General features: G+C 42.9%; 2 protein-coding genes across 8 annotated transcripts; one reads left to right on the top strand and one right to left on the bottom strand.

The window, feature by feature from the left end:
- Positions 1-93: 93 nt before the first annotated feature.
- Positions 94-12,290, bottom strand: ABI3 (ABI family member 3). Of its 4 annotated transcripts, none has more exons than XM_012550280.3 (8): positions 12,099-12,290; positions 7,633-7,800; positions 6,099-6,275; positions 4,282-4,367; positions 3,819-3,905; positions 3,473-3,606; positions 2,988-3,119; positions 94-286 (listed from the first exon to the last, which is right to left on the bottom strand). In XM_012550280.3, exons 1-8 carry the CDS (start codon positions 12,213-12,215, stop codon positions 123-125), a joined length of 1,065 nt encoding a protein of 354 aa, XP_012405734.1. In that variant the 5' UTR covers positions 12,216-12,290; the 3' UTR covers positions 94-122. The 4 variants fall into 4 exon arrangements, with proteins under 4 accessions (XP_012405734.1, XP_023359863.1, XP_031821945.1 ...); XM_023504095.2 differs by having other exon boundaries at positions 3,473-3,609; XM_031966085.1 differs by lacking the exon at positions 12,099-12,290 and adding an exon at positions 8,534-8,916 and having other exon boundaries at positions 3,473-3,609.
- On the top strand, positions 9,723-17,962 carry GNGT2 (G protein subunit gamma transducin 2). Of its 4 annotated transcripts, XM_012550281.3 has the most exons (5): positions 12,362-12,451; positions 12,823-12,886; positions 16,165-16,295; positions 16,680-16,786; positions 17,553-17,962. In XM_012550281.3, the coding sequence occupies exons 4-5, from the start codon at positions 16,703-16,705 to the stop codon at positions 17,676-17,678; spliced, it is 210 nt and encodes a 69-aa protein (XP_012405735.1). In that variant the 5' UTR covers positions 12,362-12,451; positions 12,823-12,886; positions 16,165-16,295; positions 16,680-16,702; the 3' UTR covers positions 17,679-17,962. The 4 variants fall into 4 exon arrangements, with proteins under 4 accessions (XP_012405736.1, XP_012405735.1, XP_003770680.1 ...); XM_012550282.3 differs by lacking the exons at positions 12,362-12,451; positions 12,823-12,886 and adding an exon at positions 9,723-11,137; XM_003770632.4 differs by lacking the exon at positions 12,823-12,886 and having other exon boundaries at positions 12,367-12,451.
- The last annotated feature ends 5,038 nt before the right edge of the window (positions 17,963-23,000 follow it).

Below are 23,000 nucleotides of genomic sequence, written 5' to 3' on the forward strand. Positions count from 1 at the left end.
GTACAGGGGAAAAGCTTGTCTGAAAGACTGGAGCTACTGGGAATGTTGGGGAAAGGTTAAAAAGGCATCACTTTGTCCCTTTTTTGGTACCAGAATTGCCAGGGGGCATGAAGGACGGCCTATTAGCAGCTTGGTTCCACGTAGTTTCCAGGGAAGAAGCCAGAACCCTCAGAGGTGACACCCTCGCACCATCCATCCGAGTATCGGCGGGTGACACAGATGGTAGTGCCCACATCAAAGGAGAGCTCATTGTCTTTTTGGCAGGTGTAAGGGTACAGCGTCACCACTGTGGGAGGAGGGGATACCACATTGAGACACCCTCATAGAGGAATTTAGACAGCTTGGGAGGTCACACAGGGGGTCCTGAATTTAAACTTGGCTGAAAATATGCTACAATCCTGGGCTTGATTTTTCTTGGCCTGTGAGGATGGTGCTCTTGCTGACTCCCCACAGCATTGATCTCGATCACACCATGGAAGAATGAGATAAGATGAGAATCCATTTGAGGGGCATGTGGTCAGGGTTCACATAGATCTCCCCTTATGCAGTTAGGTTTTTTTCCTTCCCCAGCTTATTTTGCAGATAAGGAAACTGAGGCAAATGGGGTAAGTGACTTCTCCAGAGTGGCACAGCTGAGGCCAGATTTGAGTCATCCTGCTTCTAGACCTGGCACTATCCACCTAGCTGCCCTCTTCTACCTCTTACCGTGTTGGAGTTGGAAAGGATCTGGGGGCTAAATGTAGTTAATATTAAGAATAGGTATCCCCTTCCACCTCCCCAGCCACTAATATGGTGGTTGACCAACTTCTTTTTCAAGACCTTCAGTTTAAGTCATTTTCTCTGGAAAGCCCCAATCTACCTCTCCAATTTTGCCTCATATAACCAAAGAGAACAAGTATGATCATTTCCCCTCATGATAGGCCTTCCAAGTCTACTATTGGGTCTTTAGTCTATTTGCTTATTCAGAACTGCCTCCCAGTTTGTCGATGTTCATCTTAAAAAAAAATAGTGCCCAGACGATGTGTGATTCAGTTAGACAACATGACCTGATTCAGCTCAGCATCCTCTACCTCTCATTGCAGCATATTAGGTTTTTTTTTTTTTTTTAGCTGTGATGTCATTGTTGATTCAAATTAAGCATAGTCTACCAAAAAAAGTTTTAGTTACCATATGGGTGATGTAGCCATATTTGCCTTGGCTTTTGTTCAGCTAATTGTGAAGGAGTTTGGATTTGCCCTTATGTTTTGCCTTTGAACTGGCCTTTCAAAAACTTTACGGCTCCTGATTGATTGTATTAACTATTTCTCGGTCCTGTGCCAATTGAAAATTTGATAAGCTTGTCAATTGTGCCTTTTAAGTTATTAATTAAAAAAGTTAAACCTTCAGTATAGAGACATCTATGGCACTCTACATATAATGCATGGAGTGTTGGGTTTACCTTAGGAAAAAGTGGGTTCAAATCTTGCCTTACACAGTTACAGTGTAACCCCAGACAACTTGATTAACCTCTTTGTTTCCTCTTGTGAGGATTTCCTCTTGTGCGATTGTGAGTGCTTGCTGAAGGGCAGCTAGGTGAGAAGCCCTAAAGTCAGGAGGACCCAAGTTCAAATGTAACCCCAAACAATTGACATTGTCATTTAACCCCAATCTCCTTGGCCAAAAAAAAAAAATTACTGGCCGCTATAGATCTTTTGATTATTCTTGGACCATGGAATATTCTCTTCTAAATCGGCCTGACCTACTCAGAATGAGGAAGGAGAGCCATCTACAAAAATGAACATGTTGAGACAAATGGTTTGTTATCTGATATGGGTATCTGCTGCTTCTTTATGAGGTGGATTTTGAATTGCTTACATTCAAAGCTTGCTGTGGACACATATGAATGCCTCAGACCCACATAAGCTCGTGTTTAAAGCTGAGCAGGACTTTACAATCCTTCTAAAATAACATCTTTATATCAAAGATGAGGCAACTGACAAGCTTAAATGATAGGGCTAAGATGATTTGAACCCTGGTCCTCATTTTTGCAACACATGTATGGGGGGGCAGGGGGGGGGAAACAATGGATTTGTGTTCTGCAACTTGGGATCATAGATTTGAAACTGGAAAAGCTCTTAGAGGTCATTTCATCGAGCCCTCATTTAATAAAGCAATAGAGCTTGGATGACTGAGCCAAGATCACCTTGGCCCTCGTCCTCCCACCTCCATCACTAACTGGCTATATGGTCTTGTCATTTAAACTTTGTCTCAGTTCTAGAAAAGGCAGACTTCCCCCTGCCAAATTGTTAGTGTTAGTTTCTTTTCTTAAACTGCATGTTAAAATTTCCCATTCTCATCCCAAATCCTAGGATCCCCTACCTGCCAAACTTGAAGGCAAAAACTAAAACTAAAATCATGGAATCAGTGACAACTTAAATATTTCACCAATTCACAGCTTTACTGGAGAACACTACAAGATCTCTGAGGTGACTAGAAACTAATTTCTATTGGATCATTGAAAATATTGTTAGCCAACCTTGCAGAAAGGTGGAAAGAGTGATCCTGAGGGTATCTGATAAGGTCTCTTCATTTGTAGATGAAGTTTCTGGACCCTGAGGGCTCATTTCTTTCAAAAGCCTCATTTCCTGGGAGGAGGATAGGAATCCATGGTTGGAAAACGGGGAACCCCTTGCATCCAAACAGTCAGAAGCCTTGCTAATATAGAATACTTCAAAGCATTCATTTCAGTCACGTCTGACCTTGTGCCCTACCTATCTGGTATTTTCTTGGCCAAAATACTGGAGTAGTTAGCCATTTCCTTCTCCAGCTCATCTCACAGATGAGGAAACTGAGGCAACAAAAGAGTTAAATGACTTGCCTAGGATCAAAAGCTATTAAGTGTTTAAGATCAGATTTAAACTTGATATGATTCTTCCTAACTACAGGGCTGGCACTCTAGCCACTGTTCCACCTAGGTGCCCTTTTTCCAAATAATAGCTATAAAGTACCTTTTTCCAAGTACTGAGCAGGGGCCCAAGTTGGTTCTTCTGGATCAAAGTCAGGGGGTGGAGGAGGTGGCAGCATCAGTTCATCAATCTCCAAGGGTGGGGGCAGGTCTAGGGGTGGGGGCAGGTCTGGTACTGAAAGGAAAGGAGAAGGTGGTGGGAGGGTAGTGTCTTCTACAGAAGATTCATCAAAATGGACCTTGTCTTTTGCCATGTCTTTCACAGGACCTAGAAAGGAGTCTTAAATATATACTACACGTAATTTCATAAATTTTTGTTGAAGTGCCTTCACATTCTTTCCTCCCTTCCCCAGTAGGTCCGCTTGGCAATTTGCCCCCACTGCTACCTTTAGAATGATATATTGCCATCTAAAGCATTAAACTGAAGGCTTTTAGTGAAGGTCAATGGAAGAGGAACCAAGGTGTCCGGAGGGAGTTTGTGGGTGAGGGCTCTAGACAGAGAAATGAGGGAGGTAAGGGACTCTATACCTGACTGGGGTGTGGACAGCTCCTCAGGAAGAGAGTTCTCCAGTGCTTCATTTGGGGACATGGAATCGGGGAGTGATGGGGCTTGGGGCATCATTGGCACCTTGACCACGGGGATCCCACAGATGCCTTCAGTGCTACTGAAGTTCAAAGAACGACATCAGGACAGTTTTCAACCTTGGTTCTTTGGTTTTGGTCCCCAACAACACCCAACCACCCTATGCCCACACTTCACCACCCAGACTCCACATACCCCAAGGACAGGGGAGGAAAGAAGGGGTTGTAGCGGAGATTCTGAAGGGCAGCTGGTCCCTCTAGCCACCAGTCTTTACCAGTGAATAGAGCTTACCTGGAAGAAGTCAGAGAGGAGGCTGCAGAGATTTTGCCATCAGGAATGACTGGGAGATGTACAGGTTCGGGGACTCTGGAGAGTCGACTGGAGGAGAACGAGGGGATTGACAAAATGGGGTGGTGGAAGGAGAAACATGTACAAAATGGCTATTATGGGCCAGAAATGGTGCTAAACACTTTAGAAATTATTTGATGCTCTCAATTCTGGGAGGTAGGTGTTATAATCTCCATTTTATTTCTGTAGTAACTGAGTTAGAGGTACCCATACTTGATCTCAGGACTTATACTCTTTACAATGCTCCATGTACTTGGTCTCCCTTCCCCGCCCAAGCCAAGGAAGCAAATGTCCTGTTACCAACATCCTAGGTAAGGGTAGCCTAGCCAGGGAAGAGAGGAGTGGGTTTGGGAGTAATCTGGATAAAATTTGGAGGGGACAAGCAAGCTAGAAGAACCTCACTCACCCTAGTGTTCCTGAGGGAGGGGCAACTGCCGCCTTGATGCTCTTTCGGGAGAGTGTCCCAGTTCTGGACAGCTGAGTGCTCAGATCCTGGGAAAGGGGAGATAGGCCAGAGTTAAAGGGCTGGCCCCCTCTTCCTGCTGTTCCCCATTCTGTGCTCTCCTTTCCTTGACCTCAAAGGGAACCAAGAGAGGAACTGGGGTACTAACATGGGAACTAGGTGGGGAAAATGACTGCCAGTTCTCTGTTTCGTTTCCCAACTATACCTCCCCTCTGCCTTATCTGACAATTTCCAAGCACTCCAGTTGGACCCAGCGCCCGCCAGAAGCATGAGGTATGCAGACTTCGCTGCCACCAGCCCTAGAGCTGAGAGACACATTGTCTGCCAGTCACTTCCTCTCTTCAGCCGCAACATCCCCTTATTTTTTCTCTCTGGTCTTCTGGAGAAGATGCCCCAATGTCTTTGGTCCCTTTATTCCAACAGCCTCCTTTTTTCCCTGCCTCTATCCAGATTTCTTCCTCACCGAGTTTTGTCAGTTCCTGACAAAGGGAAGACCCTACTTTGGACTACACCTCTGACTCCATTCCAAGGATCCAGAATCTTCACAGAAGGTTTAAGTGATCAAACAATAGTTTTGGAAGATAAGGCTAATTTCTGGAAAGCATCAGGGGAAAAGTAGCCAAGCCTGGGAAAATATTTCTGTTATAGATTCAATAGATCATGCAAAGGACATAATTCATTGTAATATGCAAATGAGTACCTGCTGGTGCATTTTCTTGTTTTGTAAGAGAATTGTTGAAAGTGGAATTGTGGAAGGATTATTGTCTCTTTAGGGTCCTATTTATCAGGAACCATTAATGAAGAAATGAGTAGAAAAGTAAAAGTGTGTGTGTGTGTGTGTGTGTGTGTGTGTGTGTGTGTGTGTGTGATGTCTGTAAGGAAAGAGATTTATATTAAAGGATATTTTTATAAGGGGCAATTAACAATGAGAGCAGAAAAAATAGTCTGATCTGGTTATTGTCATTTCCACTTCCTAGCAGGAAGAAACGGACTTTTAATCTGCCTGCAGCAAGAGGGATTTAGGATAGACCACACTTCGGTGACTGAGAGTGGAATTTCCTTTGGAATGAGATCAAGGGATTATCTGAAATGTCCATATTAATGGCATAAAAAATAAGAGGTTTGAAGAATTCAATCTCCAGAATAAGGAAACGGGGGGCAAGGGGAGGGATTAGGAGGGCTTCTCTGGAGGATTTAGCCATTCCTCTCATCTATGAGTTTAGCTCCCCAGGTACCCTGACAGCTCCTGGAAGCAGCTGCAGCCCAACCCCCCTTTTCTCTGCTCTGATAGCCCTGATTGTGGCTGAGAAAGCATTAAGACCTCAAACCCTCAGACAGAGGAAGTTTCTATTCTCATTCAGCGCTGGGGCTGTTCTCATGCACACCCAGGCCCCAGTACCCACCGCTTTTCCTCAGCACCCCGGAGTGAGAGAGGAAGCTTGAGACTTCACAGTCAGCAAAAAAAAGATAAATTTCAATTTGTTTGGGGTGTGGAATATAAGGGTACTAAGGGATAATTGTGAAAGACCAGACAAGAGGAGGCTTAAGAAGTAGAGTGATTTGCTCAAAAGGAAAATTAAGTAACGGGAATTCAAGGGGGAAAAGAGGCTAATTTTGTATCTCCCCCCAGAAACAGAAACAGTGGCCCGCTTTATGCATTTCATAAATGTTTTATGCGTTTCAAGTATGTGGAAATGAAGGCTCTGGGAGGAGGAGATCCCCGAGAGCTGGGCCAAGATTGGAGGAACCTCTGGTTCTACCTTAATCCCATGGCCAACATTATCCAGGCAGGCGAAGTTGAGAGGTTTCCTATAGTAGGGCTCCAACACGGGCAGGTTCTCAGGGGGGATGATCTTCTGATTTGTCGGCAGCCGCTGGAACACAGCCAATGTTCCAATCTCCCTTCGGGCAATCTTCTCCATGTGCATGTTCACCATCTGCGGGGATTGGGGGGGCGTGTAGAAGAGGTCAGGGATGGAGAGTGGAGAGGGAGAGGGAGGTCCCTACTGCGGGCATCGGGCCAGGATCCTGCCTGAATTAGAACCCTTTCAGGACCCTCCAAACCAGTGGGGTGCGGGGCACAGGGAATAGTAGGGCTACACTCCACAGAAGTGAGGGCCAGAGAGAGTGAAATATGTTTACCAGGTCACACAGTAATTACTGGTTGGGAGTGGTGTGTATGTATGCTTGCAGGGGGGAAGGGGAAGGATGGAGCCACTTCACTAACTTCCTGTGGAGAGGGAATGGCAATTATTATTAGACAGACAGGAACAGGAGGAAGGGAGAAAACATGGAATCCCCCAGGGGGGTGGGTGGGGGAATGTTGGGAGGGAGCTAGATTGGCTCAGAACATATTCCAACCCAAGGGGCGGAGAGAGGAGATTTGGGGCCTGAAAGACTGGATGGGAAGGGTGGATGGATCGGCTCGGTTCCCTCCATGGAATTCTTGTTGGAGACACGCAGCCTGGAGAAGAGGAATTGTTTGCTGGGGCAGGAGGAAAGGACGCAGCCCATCAGCTGTGTGGGGGAGGGGGTGATCCATGTGTCCCAGGCCAGAAGTATATATGCACTCGTGTGTGCAGGAAGGAAAGGGGACGGCGGGGGTGAGGGGGAGCCAAGGACGCCTTCACTCAGAGCACTGCCTCCGGCTGAACAGACCCCCCCCCCCCTGCTAATCTGCCGCTGCTATCTCCCTTCCACAGCCCATCGTTTACAGGAGGTCAGGGCTCTGTCCACCGCCTAGTACAGTGGAAGGAACACTTAATGTGCAGTCAGAGCAGGCGGGTTGGAATCCGGTCTCTGAGTGACCTTGGACACATCACCTGAGTCTCATGAGCCTCTCTGTCAAATGACCTCCAAAGATTCTCATCTCTGAGTCTGATTCTCAAGACCATAAGCATGTCTGCAGATAAAGCCAGGAGCTAGCCCTGGGAAAGATTCTGATTCCCTGAAGGATTAGGGATTTAACGGTTATTAGGGATGGGAATGGTCTCCTGGGAGGAAGGATCCAGGGAGTAGTTCTTGGGCCATTTTTGTATCATGGATCCTTTGGCAGTTCATGAAGCAGACTATGGACTCCTTCTGAAAACTACGTCCTTAAATGTGTAAAATAAAACCATAGGATTAAAGTTCCATCAAAATACAGCTATCAATTTTTTTTTTTTTAACTGAGTTCTCCAACCTTAGGTTAAAGACCCATGGCCAGGTGCAAGGTGGAGGAAGATGGAAAGGGAATAAAAATATCTGTTAGGTTGGGCCAAGGACTGCTGTTCTGGCTCGCCCCCTACTCCTTACCTGGTCCAGTGTGCTCACATTGGCCTCCACCTGCCTCAGCCCAGTGTCCTGGAGATCCAGCATCTTCAGCAGATGGCCAGCCAGATTGCTGATCTGGTAGGCCACACTGGCCAGGGCTTGAGTGGTAAAGGCCATGGTTTCCTCCAGGGCTTTCCTCTTTTCTGTGGCCTGTAAGTAAGACACATAGGTCTACCTCCAGCACATCCCTCTGCCCAGATCAGACATGCATCAATGCTCAGCAGGGCTGAAAAGGCCCTAATACAAACTTCACTTCTTACACACAAACAAACTAAAGCCCTGTGAAGAAGTAATGATTTGCCTAGATTTCACACAAAAAATAAGGATCTCACACCAAGTCTCATAAATTAAAATCAAGAGTCCTTTCCACTATATCACAGCTATCTATCACTCTGAGAGTACAAGGTAAAAAAGGGAGTAAAAGTTCACTCCAGAGGTTTCATACACTAAGAATGATGGACATCATAAGTGATGGACAAAGGCCTGACAAGGATTTCATAAAGGGCTTCCATGGCATCCTCAAAAAACCTAAATGGAACTCCACTTGTGCAGCTTTTACTAGGAGGCTGAAATGTGTAAATGGCATTGCTAGAACTTTGAATTTTGTTTAAGTTGGTAGAGACAATTGACTTTAATAGTTTGTGTGTGTGTGTGTGTGTGTGTGTGTTCCCTGGCCTCCTGGGATAGCCCTTCTCAGAATCATGTTTTTAAATAATTGAAGGAAATGTTATATTTCAGCTAGAGGTCAATGAAAACAAAATGTACTTTTTTTTTCTTCCATCCAAGATCATGAACCCTTTCAGGAGTCTGAGGATCCCAAGTTAAGAACTTGTGGCTGTTATTTATCCATACAAACACTTTCATAGCTACATCTATCCCTTACTCATAGTGGTCGTCCAGTATCCTGGGTTCTCTGTCTATTTCTTCTGTCGCCTAAGCCTGTGTTCCAAAGTCTCTCTCCCTTGCTCCAAATAGCAGAAAATGACTCAAAATGTCTCTATCCATCTGGTGGAATAGTTTTCTGTTCACAGATATCAGGATTGAAACAGGTGATCCACCCAACTTCCTTTCATCTTTAGGAATCCGTGGAGATCACTTGTCCTGCCTGGCTATTGGTAAATGAATGAACTGATAGAGAAAAGGAGAAAGACAAGTGGACAGGAAACAGGACACATGAATTTTCCCATTCATTCATTGATTTCTCAAAAGATTTATTAAGGTTCTACTACATATAAAGTCAACTATAATAGTAAACATTTATTAAATGCCTTCTTTGTGCCAGGCGCTATGCTAGGCCCTGGGGAGACATAAACACAGGTAAGAGACACCATCCCTGCCCTAACGGATCTTGCAGTTTAGCTTTAGAGGTAAGACTTGCACAAACGACTATAATACAGGTTAGAATATGAAATATGCAGAGATCAACCAAATCATTTCCAATGAAGCAGTAATGAACTGAACCAGCTACGCCCAGCGAAAGAACTTTGGGAGATGACTAAGAACCATGACATTGAATTCCCAATCCCTATATTTATGCACACCTGCATTTTTTATTTCCTTCACAAGCTAATTGTACACTATTTCAGAGTCCAATTCTTTTTGTACAGCAAAATAACGGTTTGGTCATGTATACTTATTGTGTATCTAATTTATATTTTAATATACTTAACATCTACTGGTCATCCTTGCCATCTGGGGGGGGGGGGGGGGGGAGGGAGGGGAAAAATTGGAACAAGAGGTTTGGCAATTGTCGATGCTGTAAAGTTACCCATACATATAACCTGTAAATAAAAGGCTATTAAATTAAAAAAAAAAAAAAAAAGAATATGACATATGCATTGGAAAAGTCCAAAGAAAGATTTAAGGAGAGATAATAATTAGCTGCTATGGGACAAACACAGAAGTGGAAGATTAATTAATTATAATAATTGTAGCTAGAATACTGAAATTACATTCAGGAAAACTTGAGTTATCATTGGGTTTCTGAAATTTATTAGCTATGTAATCCTAGGCAAGTCACTTCATTTTTTTTTTTAGCTTTAGTTTCTTCATCTGTAAAATGGAAATAATAATAGAATCTACCTCCCAGTGTTGTTGTGAGGATAAAATAAGATTATATATGTAAAGTATTATGCAAATACTATATCAGTGCTAGCTATTAGTCTTATTCATAATGTTTATTACTAATAATAAACATTTATTCAATGTCTATTATATGCAGAGTACTGTGTTGGACATGGAGGAATATATAGAAATTTTAATTTCAGCTCCGATATTGAATGATTTCTTGGGGAAGTCATTAAACTTTTCTGGGTTTTAGTTTCCTCTTAAAAAGATAGGGTTTGGGGGCAGGTAGGCGGCTCGGGGGTCAGAAGGACCTCAGTTCAAATGTGACCTCAGAGACTTACTGTTTGATGGCAACCCCACATTCAACCACAATTGCCTCCAAGAAAAAAGAAAACACAGGGTTTAGATGAGATGATCTACAAGCAAGAGTGTCCTGGTAAATGTTTAACAAACAGTTCTAGAAAAAAGCACATGTATCAGAGATATAGTTTTAAGTTTAAACGGCATTATTAACATTTTCCCCATAATTTTCTTGTCTAAACAATCAACAAAACAATGAGTTGAACCTGGATTTGTAGCATGATTTCTGAGGTGAATGCTCTTTTAACTTCATCACAAAACAGTTGTTTGGGATCAATCTTGGAAGAGTAAAGACTGGACCCCATTCCTGAGACCTGACCCCAGGTTTGGCTGATAAAGAAGAGACCCCCTGCAGTCAAGAGGGGAAAGAGGATGAGGGGAGGAGAATAAAGATATAAATGGAGTTTAAAATTTCTTCCCACCAAAATTCTCATACACATTACTCCAGATTGGGAAACTCAGTCAAAGCTGAGAAATGAACTACAAAACTGTGGTTACCCCTGGCATCTCCTCCTTGCTACCCTTATGGTAGCACCTGGTCAGACTGGGGAAAAAATCTCCAGAGGGGATATGTAGACCACGGGCTCTTTAAATAACATTGACCAGCCACCCATCTTTTCCCACTTTAAAGAAGCAGCCTGTATACTTCCTAGACAAAGTAAGAAAAGAGCTGAGAAAATCTAGTTAGTTCGTTGAGTTGCAGAGACCAGAGCCCTGGGGTTTCTGAGAACCCCAGCTTTGGTCTTGGACATCCTCGCTGACTGAGTGAGTTGTTTCCTTTCTCTTGACTTCAATTTCTTGATCTGAAACGTGCCCCTTCCTTCCTTCCCTCCCTTCCAGTAAGGGAATAAGAGCCTCTCTGGAAAAATGCTTTGAGATTTTCAGAAGGGCTTAGAAGCAGAAGGGATTGTTCTTCTTACAGGACTCAGATGAGGAAGCTGAAGATTGGACACAGATCACCCAGGCTGCAGAAATAAAATCTGAACCCAAGGTTTCCTGACTCCAAAGCCAAGGCTTTCTCCTCAATTTGTTGATCTGAACTGAGTTGTCTCACATCACAGTAAGTCTAAAGACTTCATCAATGGCCCAAGAACAGGGGCTATTTTTGGTTTGTTTGTTATTGTACTCATAGGTTATGATGCTGATATGAATAGAAATTCCATCATTCTACCCCTCCCATTTGTATGCACTTAACAGAGCCCTGGCTCTTCTCCCCCGCTGTCTTTTCTCCCCAAAATGGCAAGCTCCTTTTGGCTTCCAATTCTGAGAGAAGCTGGGAGAAGAGATCCAGAGAAAGAGATAGCTCCAGCCAAAGCTCCCATCCTAGCACCCAGATGTTTGGATACAGAATCCAGAAAACTGTAAAAATCCCAGAGTCCTTTCCCTTAGTTGTCAGATACCTCCCAGAGATCATTTTGCATAGTCTCACTTCTAAGGCCCACACTAACAGACTAACCCTTCTTCTCTACTTTTTCTTGAGTTTTTCTAAGACTGAATCAACTCACTATTAACTTTCTTCCACTTATTGCCCCAGAGATTTCCCATGGGTACTATCATGGAAGGGCTGTTGCCCCCCACCTTCTTTTTTGGGTGAATGGATGGGTGAGAATCAGGAGGGAAGAAAAAGTATGAGATGTAAGTTTAAGATGGTGTCACTTTTCCCTGGAAGAGCTCAGGACTAATCAAATTTAGTTGGGTCTCATGGTTGTGGGGACCAAATGCTGTAGGGATTGGGGAAGGGGATCTTGCAAGGAAATGGAGAATTTTTTAGATTTAGAAAAGAGAATTTTTGACTCAGCCTCCCCCACCCTATAAAAAGCAGGTTCAAATGGTCCAAGTTCCTGGGGTTGATGGGAAGTGTTAGAGATGGGAGTCAGGATTATGGAAAGGGATAGAGCAGCTGAGCCTGCCATGGGAGGGTCAAAGATAGGGATGGAGATTTGGCTGGGCTTGCCAGTGCTAGGGAGCCAGTGCAATCCATGCAAGGAAGGTTGGAGGGAGCAGAGACCGGCACCACCTACCTGGACATAGTTGCTCTCACAGTAGTCAGCAACTCTGAGGAGGCTGCTGTGGTTGCTTCGGAGGGCCTCCCGGCCAGTGGGGATCTCAAACTCCAAGAGCTGCTGCAGTTCATCCATGGCCCCGGGGTTTGGCTGCCCTCCTCTCACTCTCGGCCACCCGGTTTTGTGCCTTTCCAGGGCTGTGATTGGCTGCCCTGCCTGCCCTTCCTCTGGTTGGTGTGTTCTTGGGGGCCAGAAAAGCAAACCCGGCTAGGGAAGGGCAGGAGGCTCATTGCCAGACAAGAGGAAGCTGATGTTTGCTCCCCTGCCTGGCCTTCTGCTGGTTCCACTCAACCCGTGGCCAGAGGGGAAGGGTGAGGCAGGGGCTTAATTGGGTGTCACTCTTCCCGCTCTCTAAGCTTACCCCCCTCAGAGGAAACCAAAGCTGAATCTGCTCAGAGAGGAAGCCAGGGTGTGGGGGAGGAGGGGAACAGGGAGAAGAGGCCAGGGAGGCTGGGGAGGAAGGAGGCTTGTCCCCTGCTGGGGGAGGGGTGTGTGTGAGGGAGTGTGTGTGAATATGAGTATTTTCCACCTCTAAGGAGGTGGGGAGATGGGAAGAGGGCAGAGGGTGGGGGCTTCCTTGGGAAGTTCAGAGATGAGTCACTGAGGGGCTGGTGAGCTGGAAGGACTGGGACATGGAGATAATAATAAAGAATAGTAGCTGGCATTCTCTACTTTACTTTAGTACTTTAAAGTGTGCAAAGGATTTTACTTGTGGTATCTCATTTGATCTTCACAACAGCTCTGAGGTAAGTGCTATTAATATCCCTATTTTGAAAGTGAGGAAACTGCCTGAGAGTTTAACTGACTTGCCTAATGTCAAATAGCTAGTGAATATCTGGGACACGATTTGAACTCCGATCTCTCCAGCTCCCAAGTCCTGCACTCCAGCCACCATGGAGCTGTCCGTAGGACAACAAGGAACCTGTAGGGGGTGGCGGCCGAATGATGCTGATTTTGGGGCTTGTGTTCAAAGCCCAGGGATAATTTCCCAGCAATTCCTAAGAGTTATTGTGAAATCTCTGAAAGGTGATTGTTATGGAAAGTAGAGATCCATTCTTCTCCATGCTCAAGAAAGGATCATAGAATCATAGATTTTGAGTGTGGAGGAACCTTAGTGGTTCTGTCCAGCTCCCTCTTTTGACAGATAAAGAAACTGAGGTACTGAGAATTTAAGTGACATACCCAAGTTCACACATGCAGGAATCGTCTGGGGTAGGATCTGAAGCCAGATCTGCCTGATTTTGAATACATTGTGCCAAGAGAAAGCATGCTCATGATGAACTTAGGTAACAGATTCTAATTCTACTAGAAACTTGCCATCTCAAGGAATCAGTGTGATAAAGAGGAAGGAGCTTGGGGCTGAGATATTACGAGCTCTAGAATCTAGTTCTGGATCTGCTTAATATTAAACTGTGTAGTCTTTGGCACTGTGGACCTGGAGTCAAGAAGACTCAGTGTTGTGTGTTCAAATCTGGCCTCAGACACTCACTAGCTGTTTGCCTCAGTTTCCTCATCTGTCAATTGAGCTGGAGAAGGAAATAGCAAACCACGTTAGTGTCTTTACCAAGAATATCCCAAATGGAGTTATGAACAGTTAGAGAAGAGAAAAAGATAATTCACTTTTGGGTAAGACTTTTTCTCTCTAAGCTTTATTAGTACATTCTCAGGGTTGGACTGGAAGGTCACTTAGGTCCCTTCCAACTTTTACATTCTATGCATGAGAGTGGACAGTGGACCCTAAAACACTAAGGAAATTGTTCTCCACACAGCTGCCAAGATAATCTTCCTAAGAGATAGACATTACAATGTTACCAGCTCAAAACTTCAGTTGTCCCCTCCTTGCTTCTAGGATAAAAAGAAAACTCCTCCCATTGACATTTAAGGTTTTCTAGAATATTTTTTTTTCAAACCACTCCTTTCATTTTCTCTATGTTTCAGTCAAGATGAATGACTTTAGAAGTTTCCTGAAACTTGATGTTACATCTCCCACCTCCATGAATTTATTTGGACAGGCATTTCTCTGCTCTACCCATCCTCCTCCAGTAGTATGTAAGCTCCTTGAAAGCAGGAACTTTGTTATTATTATCATCCGCCCCATGCTAAATAATGAATTTGGATCAGACATATTCCCAAGAGCAGGACAGAACACATGCGGCTTCACCACCCCCATTCCTCCTTAATCCCAAAGTGAATCCAGATTGGTTTTGTCACCCAGATAAAAGGCAAAGGAATGTACACGATGACCCCTTAAGGGCTCTAGCACATTTCTAAGCTTTCGTCCTCTGCCCTTTGAAGCGAACCCTGGATAAAGTGTGTCTGAAGGCAGAGATCTCTGACAACTCTTAGGACTAGACCCAAAGGAAAACAAAGCTATGGTCATGATACATACACCTGAAATAGGGAAACAGACAAAAAAACAGAACTAGGGAAGCAAAGAAATGAAATGAAAACTGGAAAAAAGGGCTAAGAGGATCCCAAAGAAGAAGTGATTATATACTTAAATGGGATTAATCATGGAATATTTCAAGGAGGAAGAGAATGTATCCAGTGGAGACTGATCAGATGAGATCACCTATATGAATTGTATTGCAGAATTTAAAAGTGCTATATAAATGCTAGTTATTATTTTTTTTTTTTTGAGGCAGTCAGGATAAATGACTTGCCCAGGATATCCCAGCTAATAAGTGTCAAGTATCTGAATTCAAACTTGATTTCAGAGTTGGTGCTATAACCATGGTGTTATCCAGCTGCACCTGTTATAATTTATTATTTAAAGCCAAATTAGAAATGCAAGACAGAAGCGACGGGAAGGGGAATGGTCCTCTCCCTCTCCCTTTCCCTCTCTCTCTCTCCTTCTCCTTTCCTCTCTCTCCTCTCCCCCTCCCCCTCCCCCCCCCCGCCCCCTCTCACTTCAGTGCAGGATAAAGCTTGTTTGAAGATTCAGGGCAGAAAATTCAGAGGTGAACTGAGGAGAAGAGGGAACAGTTCAGAAGAACAAGATGAGAAGAAAAATTGGAGAATGTGGCCTGAAATAGGAGCTAATGCAACCAGAATTCTGGAGCAATAGATCCTAGTGTAGGAGGCAGCCACAGCAGTGAATAGAGCACTGGGCTTATTTGCTGTTTACTTGTTTCAATCACATCCTATTCTTTGTGGTTCCATTTGGGTTTTGTTTTTGTTTTAGCAAAGATATTCCATTTTCTAGATTATTTTGCAGATAAGGAAACTGAGGCAAGCAGGGTTAAGTGACTTGCCCAGAGTGGCTAGTAAGCAACTCAGGTTTTCCTGACTCATGGCTATGTGCTCTATCCACTGCATCCATATCTGCCCTGGAGTCGGAAAGACCCAATTAAGTTCAAATCCAGGCTTAGACATTTCCTAACTGTATGACCCTGGGTAAGTCACTTAATCCTGTCTTGCCTCAGTTTCCTTATCTGTAAAATGAGCTGGAGAAGGAAATGCCAATCACACCAGTATTTGCCAAGAAAACCCCAAACAGGCTCATGAAGAGAGGACTGAACAACAATAAAGTGTTTTGAGAGGCAGGAAGATTACTAGGCTGTTTCCAAAGTCACTTGGATATCTAAAGTCATAGAATCCCATAGAACCCCACTTATAATAGCTTCTAAAGTGAATATCAAACCTTCCTCCTGAAGATCCTGCTGATAGGGAACTCCTTGAGGCACCATATTCCACTTTTGGAAATTTTTTTTTTTTATGGGGGAGCCCAAATCGGCCTTTTTGAAACTTTTATCCTTTGCTCCTTGTTTTCTGATTTGGGGCCAAGTAGATCAATCTGACCCAGCCCTCCAAATACTCAAAGGCACCGATCATATGCAAGCAGCCTTTTCTTCCATAGGCTGAGCATCCTCGGGACCTCATCTTTGAGATGGTCAGTGTGCTACTTTGGGGACAGTTGTCAATTTCTTTCTGTTTCTAGTGGGGGCTCAGGTCTCCTGACAGGCTTATTAATCAGCTTAAGGATCAGAGATTTTGGTGTTAAGACCATCTGCTGCTTCAACAGGAGAAAATCTTCAGTTGGAAAGAAGTAAGAGGACCAGGAAATACGGTGTTCAAGACTGAGAAAGGTGCCTCTTTGAAGACTTCAAGACAGCACCTTACCACCACCACTACCACATACAAGCACATGCACAGGTGAGGCTTGGGGACTAGATTTGAGTAGCAGGAATTAGGCAGTAGGCATAAATTTCCAGAAATAATTTTTTAAGGGTTTATGGATCAAAAAGCAAACCGTTTGGGTTAATTAGCTTATGTTTATCACCCACATTTTTTCAGGATAGGGGGAAAAGTCTCAAACCAAAACTAGTCTTTTCTTTCTCCACCTCTTTTCCATCAGACTGGGATCTCCCCAAGTGGAAGGCTAGAAGCTCCTTGCATACAGAGAGTAGTGTCTATTTTTTGCTTAGATCCAGAATGAAGGATATAGGAATTATAGGAGAGGAAGTGTAATGATTCCATTTGGTGGTGACTGCTTGGGGTGATAGAGGCATTTCTAATATCGAGTGATATATCCTATAGGGTCTCTGTTTCTTTGGAGCAACATGGCTCAGGATCTCACTGAGAAGGAGCTGTTAAAAATGCAGATAGATCAACTTAAGAAGGAAGTGAAGAACGAAAGAGTCTTGGTGAGCCTTTTTCCCTTGTTTTCTCAGTCCTCTCCTCTTGATGGGAGAGAGATGCAGTGGAATAGCTGATAGGACATGCTGTTGGTGGGGGGGGGAAAGGGAAGAAGGTTGTGGAAAGTCCTTTCTAAGGAGTTGAAAATCAGGGGAGTGATGAAGGAAGCTGGGGATGGATAAGATAGACCTGCCAGGGTTTCCTGAACAAGAAAAAGAGATCCTAAGGCTCAATTCAGCCTGGAGATATGAGTATCTATCCTTCTGCTTCCATATAGACAAGACTAGATACATAAAGTTATTTGGGGAATTTGGGAACAATTAGGTGACACAGTAGATAGAGCACTAATCAGAAGGACTTGAATTCAAATTTTACCTCAGACACTTACTAGCTGTATGACTGTAAGTAATCTGTTTGCCTTAGTTTCCTCAGCTGCAAAATGGACTGAGGAAAGAAATGGCAAACAAGTTCAGTATCTTTGCACAAGAATACTTCAAATGGGATCATAAAAAGTGACATGACTAGTTGAAAAAAAGATAAAGTCAACCCATTTAAATAAGACAAAATCTTTGTGATGAAAGCCATTAGGATCTTTTCTCAGTTACTAAATGAATTTTTTCAGGTGCATAACTACCATTCTTTATGCATTAGGGGAAGTCCCTACTTTACAAGGTGTTATTTTAGAACTTTGGACTGAGAGTGGTGATATACTGTTTCCTCCTCCCAGTCAAAGCGGTGAACAAATACTTAAGGAGATTTTTTTTTCCTTCACAGATTTCCAAATCAGGGAAGGCACTTAAGGAGTATGTGGAAGCTAATGCTGGTGATGACCCCCTACTTAAAGGTGTCCCTGAGGACAAAAATCCCTTTAAAGAGAAAGGTGGTTGTATGATAAGTTGACCACCCATTTTCCCCATCCTCAACCCAAGGACCAACTTTTCCCTTGTCATTCTAGATGATCACTTACAGATCCAAACCCCTGACAACTAAATATCATTCTACTGTACCCTGACAATTCTGTCTATCCTTCTCCATGGTTATATCCATTCTTCAACAATTAACTAATTGGTGTTAAAGCCTAATTACTGAACCAGTGTAAACTCAAGCAGGAAAATGCTATAAGCTCAGTCCAAAGGGTTATCTGGGGAAGGGAGGGGTGGCAATAAAATGTTAGAATGAATGAATGAATGAAAAAAATTTTATTAAGTGCTAATTGTGTGTCAAGATATGAAGGGAAAATGAAACATTCCCTACTCTTAGGGAGCTTACACTTTAATGGGAGATGGAAAGACCCAGAAGTTCTAAGGATACATCGGCATATCAGATGGTAACTCCCAAGGCCTAAAGGGAGTACAGGTGAGGCAGATGGCAAAGTCTCCCGCTCCTCTATTTCACTGGAAGATAAAAAAGATCAAATATCTGATCTGAATGGAGGAGAGTTTACGGTAGGGTTCCCACTTCCATTGGAAGTTGGAATAGGATGGGGATAGAACAAAGTTAATGTCTAGATAGGAGGGGGAAAAGGGAAGGGGACATTGGCAAGAAGGGTGGTGGAGAAGGACATCCCAAAGCATTTGTTCCACTGAATTCTCCACTGCCAGGTTGTTCTAGATGACATGGGACAGCTCAAGGGGAAGGAAAGCCTCTCCATCCCTAATGGTGGATAATCCTCTTGCTCCTGACCCAATATGGCATTTTAAAAAAGCCCAGGAATCTGGACAGCTGGATTCAGACCCAGACTCTGACACTTACTGGGTAATCTCAGGCAAGTCCTTTAACCTTTCTGAACTCCTCTTTCCTAAATTGTGGGATGAGAATAATTATAACATTCAATGCAGTGTTTTGAGACAAACCATAAAACACTAGAGAAATGTGAGCTGTTAATAAGTAGTCAATGAGTCTATTAGATTTGAGGCAAGGAGATCATTGGGCTTATTTCCTCCTCAGTGAGAAAAAGGGCCTGATATGGATGTAATAAAGTTGATTCCTTTAACTTATAAGTCCCACAATCTCTGTTTTGTAAACAGTTCCCTTAATTGTAATCACAATCTCTAAACAAGCCCAACACTAGAATCGTGGACTCATAAGTTTTTGGAGTTAGAAGCTAGTCATTTTTTAATAGCCTAGCAAAACCTTTTCAGAAGGTTTTTAAATAACAGGAGGAAATGCTAAACTATGCTTTGAGGTTAGTGAAAATAATGATGACTTTTTTCTTCTTGTTCAAGTTCACTGATTTTGGGGCAGAGGGTTGGAAGGAGGGCAAGGGAAGGAGAATCCATCTTTTTCAGAACTTCTCTTAAAAATACTTAAAATTTAGAATTCTTTTGAGTCCACCTCAGAGTATAACCATTACTGGCTCAGTACTGATATCAGAGGTCAGCAAAGACAGAATAGATCATTAAAACCCATACATAAGCCATTTCCAGAGCAGAGATGCTATTGAATGATAAAATGATCTCAAGGCAGACAAGAAGAGAAGATAAGATTTAAAAAAAAAACAAACAAACCAAAAAGCATATTCAGTCCACCAACACACTGGATCATTTCTTGCTGCTTGTTGAGTAAATTGAATTCCATTCTCAGGCTCTGGATCAACTGGTCTCTTCTGGAGACTCAAAGAATGTTTGGATGACAGCCCAGGATGTCCAGGGTTGGGGAGAGGAGGGAAGACAGAGAAAGAAGACTGAACCAGGGAATACTTTGAAATTCAGTTTCTCAGACCTGTCATACTGAGTAATCCTAAGGAGATCAGCCCTGCTCCCCCCATCCTGACTCCTTCATCTCCAGCTCATGACAGATTGGCAGATTGAGTGGGGGCTGGGTCGGATGGGGGGAAGCTAATTCCTAGGCCTTCTGGTATCTGAGGATAAATTAGTCTCTCCCTGATCCTTTAACATGTGGGGAAACTTAGCCAGAGTATTCTCCCCAGTAGAGAGGATATAGGAGATATCCACCCCACTCCACCTAGTCTCTGCCCTCCAGAATGTCCCAATCTGAACAGGGAAGGCACAAGACAGAGACGGGGGCTAATGGTAAGGAATAAGGTTATTTCTGGACCTTGTCTGTTTTTGAGGGTTTGGGATAGGGGAGGAGAAGTATAGGAAGGGAAGATCACTTTAGAATAGAATTCCTCTCACATCAAGCCCTAATCCAAAACATCAGGAGATTTGCATGTCCAATTTTCTTCTCTTTTCCTTTATGGTATCCTCTTCCTCTGGGGTGGGAAAAATCTTCTCCTTCCCTTCTCAATCGCCTAAAAACTTCTCCCACCCCTTTTATTGGGCTGAAGTCCTACTATAATAACCTCACTACAGCGTGCAGGGGGTGATTAGTGTTAAGTTGGGGAAAGCAAAAAAGACTCATGGGAATGAGGAGTCAATTCCTTTCTTTGCTTAAGCTAGATAAGAAGATTAAGCTAGATAATTTCAAAGGCATTTTCTAATTCTACGATTCTATGGTTCTCAAAATAAGGACATCCCATCTGGAAAGCCAGCCTTGACAGAGAGTTATCTTCCATAGTTGAGAAATCTCCCTGGTCAGTTGTGGGTGAGGGCGCAATGCCCTCTGCTGGTCACTCTCTGTGCCCGGGGGAGGGGGTTGTCCTAGACTCTGGCCCTTTTCTGAAACGAATATTAGCAGGTTAGTGATTCAGTAATATCAGTGTCCCCCTCCTCCCAACATTTCTTCCAGGGCTCCTCCACAGAAATGGACATCCATCCATTCACACATATATAATATTGGAAGGAGGGGTGATTTCAGTGGGGTCAGTATGGATACTTTCTTCTCTGACACAAATCACAACTTTTCTATTGCTTGAACAGATAGACTTCCCCCCAAATTATCATCCTGTAGCCAATGACTGGGCAGGTAGGCTGTGCAATGGACAGAGCTCCAGCCTTGGAGTCAGGAAGGCCTGAGTTCAAATGAGGCTGCAAATCCGACTGTGATCCTGAGAAAGTCACTTAATCCTGTTTGAAAAAACACAGTTTTTTATCTGTAAAATGAGCTGGAAAAGGAAATGGCAAAACACTCCAGTGTCTTTGTCAAGAAAACCCCAAATGGGGTTACAGAAAATTGGTCGGAACTGAAATGGCACAACAACAATGATAGGTGATATACAACTGGGCTGGTCCTTATTTGCCAAGCATATAATTCATCACTGGAATTTCAAACTTGAAAGGGCCTATCAAAACCTGTGTAGCTTTTTGAGAATACAAGGTTTCATAGGCATTATAGTGCCTAGTAGGACTTTGGTAGAGAGCCCAATTAAATGGATGGGAGAAGTTTTTAGATGGGTGAGAAGATAAAGAAAAGATTTTTCCTACCTTAGAGGAAGAGGATCCAATAGAGGAAGAAAGAGGAGTGATAAATGGAGAACCTGCCCCCTTACCTTGGACTAGGCTAAAGTTTTAAGTTTTTAAAATATAAAGGTTCTAAGGTTTTAAGAATATAAAAGAATCTCCTCATATTACATTTCATAATATTTTCCTCCAAAATTTCAATCCCACCTGGAATTTTATTCCAGAAAATCTCCAACTTACTGATTCTAGGACACTAGATTTACAAAAAGACTGGGTCTGGGAATGAAAGGATTTTGTACTTGAGGGGAAAAGATCATAGAATTTAGAGCTAAGAGGAACCAGCTGTAATCGTAGAATTTTCTAGGCTTAAAAAAAAAAGGCCATCTAACCCCTGACCTCAGCTTGAAAAATGATGAAGAAGGCCAAGATGAAAAAAGCATTAGTCTACAAAATTGATTTTATGGAATTTTAGAGTTGGAAGGAATTTCAGAGCTTATCTCTCTTTGATCCCAACCTCTCTTCCAATACAGGAGTGCCCTCTGCAATGCCCTTGAAAAATGGTCATCCAATCTCTACTTTTTGAATTGCATTGCTTGAATACTTTCAGGGATGGGCAACTCACTACTTTGCAAGGTATCCCATTCCATTTTATAATCACAAAAGTTTTCCTTAGGTAGAAATGACTTGACATCCCATATGTAGAGATAAAGATAAGAGACTATGTATGAGATGAAGGCTTTATTTCAATTTGCAAAGGGAGGTAAATAAAGTTGAATTTTCCCCAACTAATAGCATAATTAGAAAGATGATCTAACTATATAGCAAAAATAAAGCAGCTATGTGGTGCAATGGATAGAACATTCCTAGAATCATGAAGATCTGAGTCCAAATCTGGCCTTACATATTTACTAGCTGTGTAACCTTGGACAAGTCTGCCTCTGTTTCCTTATCTGCAAAATGAGCTAGAGGAGGAAATGGCAAATCACTCTGATGTCTGTGCTAAGAAAATATCAAATGGGTTTATCAAGGATTGAACACGACTGAATAACAACAATCTGGGAAGAATAAATTCTTCCTTCACCAGACTGTCAAAGCTGTTTGTGACTCAAAAGGTGTCAAGGGTTCTAAAAACATAAAAGAATCATCTTCATATAATAGTTCATGAATTTATCACAAAATCTTGTTCCCATCTGGAATTTTATTTCAGGAAAATCTCCAAATATAGTTTAAATATAGAACTTCTATCTCCTTTTCCATCAAAATGTTTATCTTCCCAAATTCATATAATGCAAAAGGGTAATACACTGACATTGTAACTTAGTTACATTTACTTTAAAAAACAAAAAAGCATTAAAGACTAGTATTGAGAATTGCCAAACAGCTGCTTGATGTTCAACTGAGTTGTCTCAACAGTTCTTACCTTATGATCCTGAAGGGAACAAATAAGTAGTGAGGTCTGGACTTCTCTTAGTCCTGAATGACTTTCATTAGCCAGTGCCTTATTCTGATCTCTGTGACTCATCTCACAGTTAGAGATACTGCTGATTTTTGACTTCCTATCTGTGGAACTAAAGGATCAAATCACCTTTACTACTGTTATTATAATTATCATTGTCATTATTAGAGGCAGCCAGATAAAGCATAGGATATGGATAAGGACAGACCTGAGTTCAAAACCTACTCAGATATTTACTGTGTGATCTCAGATAGTTATTTAACTTCAACTTATGTCCATTCCATTGACTGTAAAATGGGAATAATAATAGTACCTGTCTGCCAGGTGAGGATCTAATGAAATAATATTTGCAAAGTGCTTTACAAACCTATAAAATGCTTGTTGCTGTTGTTCAGTGATTTAGTCCTCTCTGACTCTTTGTCACCCTGTGGACCACACAGCACACCAATACTATCCAAGGGGTTT

Source organism: Sarcophilus harrisii, chromosome 4 (assembly GCF_902635505.1).
Source record: "Sarcophilus harrisii chromosome 4, mSarHar1.11, whole genome shotgun sequence".
Lineage (NCBI taxonomy): Eukaryota > Metazoa > Chordata > Mammalia > Dasyuromorphia > Dasyuridae > Sarcophilus > Sarcophilus harrisii.

Bases quoted from the DNA above. Each gene is read 5' to 3' on its own strand.
- GNGT2 (XM_012550282.3), top strand. From the start codon at position 16,703: ATGGCTCAGGATCTCACTGAGAAGGAGCTGTTAAAAATGCAGATAGAT. The intron at 16,787-17,552 runs GTGAGCCTTTTT...TTTCCTTCACAG, and splicing joins TGAAGAACGAAAGAGTCTTG to ATTTCCAAATCAGGGAAGGC.
- ABI3 (XM_023504095.2), bottom strand. From the start codon at position 12,215: ATGGATGAACTGCAGCAGCTCTTGGAGTTTGAGATCCCCACTGGCCGG. The intron at 7,801-12,098 runs GTAGGTGGTGCC...TCTTACTTACAG, and splicing joins GTGAGAGCAACTATGTCCAG to GCCACAGAAAAGAGGAAAGC. The intron at 4,368-6,098 runs GTAGAACCAGAG...CCCCTTTCCCAG, and splicing joins ATGTTGGCCATGGGATTAAG to GATCTGAGCACTCAGCTGTC.